Below are 8225 nucleotides of genomic sequence, written 5' to 3' on the forward strand. Positions count from 1 at the left end.
GTTACTGTATCCAAATCTGAATGTGAAAACTGCAGCAAGATTCCAGCTTGGACTGAATAGGTCCACATTCTCCATATCAGACTGCCATGAACATTCAGCCCAATTCCCAGGCTGACTCTGTCAGTTTAGGGATTTATTTTTTAACTAACATTTATTGCAAACACTAGAGAGCAATTCCATTTATGTAGGCACCCAATTCATATCATCAAGACAAGGATGCAGCGTATAGGATCATCAAATACGGTACAAATCCAAATGAGACTAATCAAACAAGATTATGGATTATAACACAAGAAATTTCATCTTGACACACTTTTCACTACGAACAAGTAACATTCATCAGATGCTCTTTTTCATACTCCAGAGGTACTGCAAAGCACCTCAGTACCTATACAAACTTCAAGAGACCACCTTCTACTGTGTATTGTGAATATCTACATTTCATTAAGCACACTAGAGATCCCTGTTTAACTAGTAGAGTTATGGGGATTTTTAAAATGAGTCAGTGATGTTGTCAACTCAAGGATCTAGTCAAAATCCATCTTAATTTTTTAAAGCAAAAACTGCATTATATTGGTGCTTTTGGCTTCCTGCTTTGGAAGGTTTATTAAGAATTATTCTGAAATAAACCAGTGACAGAAAAACGTGGTGTAAGGTCGTTTTTCCCAAATGTGAATCCAACCTGAATTTGGTTAGAAAAACAGCAGCTTATTAAAACAAGCCATATTGAGAAATTCAGAAAAGCACGCACATGTCTGGTAGTTCCTACTGAAGCTTCTATTTGCCTAACAAACTGGTCCCTAAATCCCTCTAGAGCAGTAATTCCAGCTAGGTCATAGCATATCTGAATATACAATTTGATCAGTTTTGATAGCCCTTGAACTGATATACCTTGACCTTTAGACTCTTTGCCAAAAGCCACTAACAACCTTATGAACTTTCTTAAGTATTTAGTCTTGTCAAGATATTAGCTGACAACCCTTTTAACATCCAACATAGGCAATGAGCTTTCCCCAAAAGATGTTAATGCTTAAGGAAAACATATGTAGATGAAAATTCAAAAGCACTTTTGTCAAGATTTTAGAGGAGCCATAGCAACATCTTTTTCCTGACAAAAAGATACATGAAGAGGTTCTCCTATTCAAGCACGCTGCTTTGGGTTTACCTGACTGATGTTCTTGTTATGATTAATAATATGCTAATGATATGTTCTTGTTATCTTGTTAAAATTTCTTCTATTGATGTAAATTATGATAATTCATATTTTACCAATGGGAAGAGAAAGATGACGGGAAGACTATCAGACATACAGAGGAAACTTAAGTTTCCAAGACAAGATCAGTTCTCACAGATCCGGGATGTTTACTCCCATATCTCTTCTAGATACAAAAGTTTCCACAAGGAGAGCTGTTGCTCTGTTACGTATGTTAAACTGTTATGTTTAGCCTCTTGAATTACTGCTTCTGCAAAAACAGAGAAGAAACTTTATTTAATATACACTTATGGTAACGTGGATTTTGTTGCAGGTATTTATACTTTGTCCCTGGCAAAATACACAGTGAGTATTTTCTCCCTTTGTTCAATATCCTGCAATATTCTGAAACAAAAACTATATGCTATCTATTGCCACTGCTTCAATATAGAAGTATAAGAGTAAGTTCTGATCATTATTTCTAAAATGATCAGTGATTACCATTTTTATAGATCCAAGTATCTTATAGAAAGGAACAAAATACAGCAAAAATACAAAAAACCCCACCAGGAAACAATCTCCCTGTTCTCCTCAATATAGTTTTTGAAATTCAACATGAGCCTGCTCCAGCACAGGAACTATACATTTCCATTGGCTAAGCTCAGAGAATCATAGAAGGCAAAAAAAAAAAAATCTCCATGCTTAAAATACTATATAATGATCACCAGTAATAAAATCCTGCATAAACAAACATGCTTGTTCAGTCTAGTTTGAGCTGTGTCCTATTATTAATAAAACTACTATTAGCCAAATAAAAAATACTAAATTAAATGATGACCTGGGAAGTGATGGAAAGAGAAGTGCACAAATGTCAAATGTCAGCATGATCAGCCTGACATCCCCTTGTGCTGCTGGCATAGGTGAACCCTGGCTTGCCTCCTACCTTAAAACTCCCATAACGAGTAAATCAATTGACACCGAGTGTTGCAAACCAGGATAGCGAACAAAGACGACTGAATTAAGTAGTTCAGGACTGCAGCGTAAAGGATTGCAGACTTGCTCAGCCTAAATTCTACGTAAATGCCTTACATTTCCTGTCACCAGTGTGCCTCTGAAGACCTAAAACCAGGGAATAGAGACACTGCACAAAGAAAATTGGTAGACTGTGAGCATCTGGATGAATCTGTAGCATTCACTGGCAGTTCACTGGAAAAGTTCATACACAGAAGAAATAGTTAACCTAGTTGTGTTACAAATAGGCAGTATTTTCAAATGGAAAGGTTTCTTTTGAAGCCTTTTAGCATCAATAAACTTGGAAAATGGAAAAATAGAGGCTTTATAAAGCTCTAAACAATTTTGTATTCGACCTTTCACCCAGCTGCAAATTTAGGGCAATCTGCATGTAGTGTTGGGGGGTTTTTTGGTTTGGTTTGGTTTTTTCTTCTTCTTGTTTTGTTTTATAACATTGTAGAAATGTCGCAGTTAATGATGGTCATTTGTCTGTGTTAGATCTTAGTTTCTAAGATTGACTTTAACTTAAAGGTTCCAGTTAAATAAAAATGCACTTTACAATTTTGATGACTCAGGCTCTTCAGCATATCCTGTACTGTGCTCAGAATGCGAAATCCTACAGCCTCAGCAGGACTAATTAGAGGCTGCAAAACAAGTATTGATTCAGAGATGCTTAAGTTACTGTTGCAATGATACCTGTTGAGGCAAAACCAAGATATAGATATGTACAAGACTTAACAAGGAAAAGGAGACCAAAGCAGAAGGGAAAAAAAAAAAAAAAAGGACCAAGCCCTAGTAGTAATAAATGGGAGCTATAAACTTTTCTGCTTTGCTCAAGTTACTGAGAACCCCTTAACACTCTTTTAGAAGGGGAGTGGGGGTGGTATTTTTGTGGGGGCTTTGGGTTTTTTTAATACAAATATGTTCATTTGTTTTGCCTGCTCTAATACAAAACAGATTTCTTCAATAGAGATAAATAATTTCTGTAGGAAGAGGAATATTCTTTTGTTTTGCAAATTGGCTTCCAAATTATCACTTTTACAAGAACTATTAAGAAGAAAATTGAATAAAATATAGATCACTACCAAAAAGCTTTTAGAACTTTATGAATAACATCATGTCATTAAAATTTTTATTAAGATTACAAGTAAATGTGTTCAGGTTTTTTACATCCTATTTATATCTGAAGAATGTCAAAACAGAAGGCTATTAGAAATACAAAATAAATGCTCGTATTTGCATTCTGTTATAGGTACAATCATCAGTATTTTCATTCAAGCTCTGGCACTTCAGTGGAACATACTGAAAAAAAAAAATCAGACAAGCTGCTTACTGTAACAAACAACTAAAAATAACATGGAACAGCTTATTTGTAAACTATGCCCTAGTTATACAAAACACTGGAAGAATGACTAATGAGTTTTATATTTAAGGCCTGTACAAGATCTTTGAAAGTACTTAAAACTTAAATGATGGTTACCTTAAGGACACACTATACTCAGGATAAAAGATGCTTTTATACTGAACCCAGGTCCCAGTTTCCTCTTCTGTATTCTGGTCTTCTACTGAAAAGAGATTGAACGATGCGAACCTTCTCACAGACACTTGTTGGAGATGCACATCTTTAAAGTGCTTTTTCTTCAGAACCTTTGAAATGAAGAACAAATTAAACATTAAAAATAAAACTTTCAAGAAAAGAGCAAGCACAAGCTTATTTAACTGAAGATGCAAGTCTGGAATCAACCCTAATAGCTATGCTATTAGCTAACAGCTATGAATAACCAGTCCAAGAATGTCAAGCTTGAGAAAAGTAACAGCGGTACTGATGGTAGGGGTCAAGAGAACTGGTTATCAATTTATTATGTCTCAATATATATATATCTGTAACTGTAAAGCAAATGTAATGTGTTCATAAGGACACATGTTCAGAAGTACAAAGTTGCTTTTTTAACCACTGCTCCAGCAAATCTGTGCCAGAATTAGAGGCAGACCGAGTTCTTCCCTATCCTTCCATCACCACTGTGAAACTTTCTGTGCCGCTCACTGTCCCTATAGATTAAAAAAGTCTACCTGGCAAACATATCACTCAGGTTATTTTCTAGCTTAGAAGTTTACTGCTGGACACTGGCAGAACTGCTGCTAAACTTGCTACCTGTCCCAGGCCCCAGACTTTCAGATGCCACAACTGAATATTCCCCTACCAGGGCCCTGTAAAGGGACCGATGCATTAGCCAACCTTTACACAATCCCCAGAATACGCTGACAGCACCAAGAGACTGAAGAATTCAAGGTAGTGGCGGAAGCAGGATGTGACCATGTGCATTTTGTGTAATAGCTAAATGATTAAAACTCTTGTTCACAAAGTGAAAACATGGGCTCCCTGTCCTGCATAGCCTGCTGCACTCAAACGTGTCTTTGGGGAGTGAGGTATCAACTCCACTGTACAGAACAACCCGGCACCCAGCCTGTTTGAGCTGTATCACTGCACAGAAGACAACCAGCACTTCCCTGCCAGACAAAAAGACTTATTCTTTAGGTCAGTGACGTGGAAGGAAAGATATCCTGCTCTTAACTTCTTTCTCCTAACATTGGACAGAATACATAAATAATTGCCACTGGATTTTTAAAATGAAGGTGCATCAGCAGTCCACAGTGACGAAAAAAAAATAAACTCATCACTATAAATAGAGCTTCAAGAAATAGCTCTATTGAGTAGGAGAGCACTACAATTTATTACTTTGCCAACCAGAGCTAAATCTAAAGTCAAATTAGAAGTAGCTCTCCAGAATCATGAAACTTGAAATGGAAGCTGTGCATGCACAAGGCGCGCAACAAAATAAAGGGTCAGTGATTTTTTTGTTGCACCCAACCTTTGTTGACCATGCTTTAACTGGAAATGCACTCACATCCAACAGCCTTACAATTTGATGCCATGACCTATTATTTTGCAGGAAACTTGAAAATACTACATATGTGAGCAGAGCAATTGTTTGCTATGCTGTTAGTTTCTAATGGCAGGTCTGATACATCAGGCTTATTGCTTTTGGATCCTTTTTCATGGGCAGGTCTCAGCATATGAAAGGCGCAGGCATTTTCATCAAAGTATTAAAAATGGCTGTGTGCTGTCCACACTGTTTCTTCTACTTCTGTAACACAATGGGAAAAATACACACATGAAGCAAATTACAAAAATACCAAAACAGGTGAACTAAATTAAAAGATTAGCAGAATTAAGACCTTCATATAATAGCAGCTTGCCTGGAAACAAAACGGACCAACTTAACAACTAAAGAAAACAACCAAGATCTAATTTTCAGAAAAGCATGTTGTTTTGTAGCTTTTTTTTTTAAAGCAAAGGCAAGGCATTACTAACAGGAAAAAAAAAAATCCAGCAGTGACAACACTTGTCAGTTTTTTGTTCTACAGAGACATCTTCTAGCCACTCTGTAAAATGTATTCTCCGGGTTAACAGAAGTACTCAAAAAAAATTTCTCCCAATGCCTCCAACTCAAACCAAGAAGTCCAAGATCTGAAAATTACAACAGCATGTCAAATCTTTTAAAAACCTAAATATAATTGAGAAAACAGAACACAAAGGAAGAATATGTTACATGCTTTATATGTAACTCTGTATTTTTATGTAAGGATCAAAATATTTTTCTTCCTTGTCAGTTCCTAAAAGCATCACAATTGCATTACAAGCTACAAAGATAAGCTGCTGCTATAGCATAATCCACTGACAAGAAACAAAAGGTGACAAACCTATTTAAACTCATAATAATGTTTTGAAGATGTTGAAAGATAGCCTTCTCTATTTTCATGATGTCCTCCTGTTACCGTAAATCTGGTCTCAAAAGAACCCTCTAAAATTTAGTTTGAACTTTTAGAAGGCAAACATCCTTTACTGCAGTGCAGGATGCACAAGGGATTACTCCACCTAACATGCATACACTAAACCAAAAGTTCATCCTTTATATACCTTAAAGACATGAATATTTATACATTTTCTGAGAAATCTCCACCTTTCTGCCTATCTACTACATTTACATAATGCTGGTGTTGCAAAACTACACTATGCATGCTCAGGGGCCTCAAGTGGTCATTGGTGGTTGTCTGGGGAGTTAGCCCCCTACTCCTTTTCCCTTTTTTATGGTCATGAGTCTTTTGAGGACAATTTCTTCTCCTTGGATGTTTCCCAACTCTGCGGGCCAGCCAAGCTGTTCTTTCTTATCTGCCTTATTTGAGCATTTCTGCCAGGATGTATCTATTCTCAAGGTTAGGATATCTTTCTTCGCTGTACACTTTAATCACTCGGGCCTTGCTAAATACAAAGTTAAACATTGTTTGGTAAAAGAATTTCTTAACATTCTCCCCTTTGAGACATCCAGGTATACACAACTGGGTACAACATGACCACATAAGGTATAATGGAATGCTTCTCTTATCACTAATTGTTACAGGCATGAACTGCTTGCAGGCATCAGCTAGCAGGCACTAATCACTTCCAATGAAGGTGAAGTTCCCTAACTTCCTGCACACTGCCATAATAAATGAACATGTCCCAGGGACCTATCAAACTGGTAGCCAATATCAAAGCAAGCTAAAGGCTTCTCAGCAGAATAGACACAATTCTTCGTTTTAGTGATGGCAAAGAGAAAGAACTATGGTGGGGAAAAATCACCAGACACCACTGTTCTTTGGCTGGGGCTGGTGGCCTCTATCTCCCCTCAGTAACCGTCAACTAAGTTTCTCTGCATATTTTTATTTTAAAAAAATCCAGAAGCCTTGTTTCACTCTCTTCAAGATCTTCTTTTGGTACTAAAAGGCCCTGTCTTCTGCACAAGATTTTTACAGGGGTACACAAGTGTTGAGCTTGTACACAGGTCATACATACAAATATTAACTAAATAAATAATATTTTAGGTTCTGTAATAAAAGCTTATCTTCCAAAAATTAGGTTCCTTAAAAGAAAAAAACACCAAGAACAACAAACAAACAATGCAAGCTCACTTTTACCTTGCAGTTTTCCCTCTCTCAAGCTTGCATTTTCTTTCTTCTCCAATTTCACCTAGCAATACAGAACTTAAAGGCAATTCTTTCTTCACTTCTTTCTTTCACACAAGGCATTTTTAAAAAAGCATCACCAAACTGTCTCCTGTTTTAGAAAGATCGTAGTAAAATATTACCACAGATTTCAATTGCAGGGCCCTCAGTATTTAATGGCAATATTAGGATCATATTTAGGAGTCCCTATAAAACTTAGAGATGTTTGAACTCTCTTAAAAAAACAACCAACCGCATATGGAGAAAGGGAGGCACCTGAAATTCCTGTATTTCTTTGCGTATGGCCTAGTTGCACTAAAAGCCAAATTCAGTAACATCTGACAGTCCACAAACCTCTGCTGAGTTCTACGGCACCGACTGGAAGATAGTATTTTGTACATGCAAGAAAGTTGCTACATAATCAGCTATAGCATAATCTGTAACTACACCATCTCTAAATATCATCAGTAGGACTGTGTATTTTTTACTTAATAAATAGTTTCTTTACCAAATTTTTGTATTCAACTGTAAACAATTTACAAATTCAAAACTAACAAAAACATAGAAAAAGATCTGTAGCACAAGTACCCTTCACAGTGAGAGGAGGAGGAACAGAAGAAAAATTGGTTTAGAAGTTCCTCTGATCAAGAAGATGAAAAGAAAAAAGGCCACTGTCCTGTTCACTTTAGCTTTTATTTTCCAGATCTGGAAGCTAAAGTATATTAGCAAGTGAGCAAGACTTCTGTGAGAAGAGCAAGAGGAAGGTAACAGGAAGGGTAAAACATACACAAAGCTTACAGATTTCAGTAAAGTTTTCATTCAACTTTCCATAGGGAGAAAGTGTATATATATGGGGAGCAACTCAGTTTATGCCTATTCCTTTAATTTCCCTGCTAAAAACTAGACTTGATAATGCCATCAATTGCATAGACTGGTAGAGCTCAAAACACAGCCTTAGAGAATTTACTCCAGTCATTTA

The 8225-nt window shown here is 36.6% G+C and overlaps 1 protein-coding gene across 1 annotated transcript in view; it reads right to left on the minus strand.

The window, feature by feature from the left end:
- The window catches only part of CAMKMT (calmodulin-lysine N-methyltransferase), a 222004-nt gene that overhangs the window by 211699 nt on the left and 2080 nt on the right, over positions 1-8225 (minus strand). Inside the window, exon 2 of the mRNA XM_074897092.1 lies at positions 3684-3850. Within this exon, the coding sequence (XP_074753193.1) occupies positions 3684-3850 (167 nt within the window). The remainder of the gene's footprint in view (positions 1-3683; positions 3851-8225) is intronic.

This window comes from Athene noctua, chromosome 1 (genome assembly GCF_965140245.1).
Source record: "Athene noctua chromosome 1, bAthNoc1.hap1.1, whole genome shotgun sequence".
NCBI classification, from domain to species: Eukaryota; Metazoa; Chordata; class Aves; order Strigiformes; family Strigidae; genus Athene; species Athene noctua.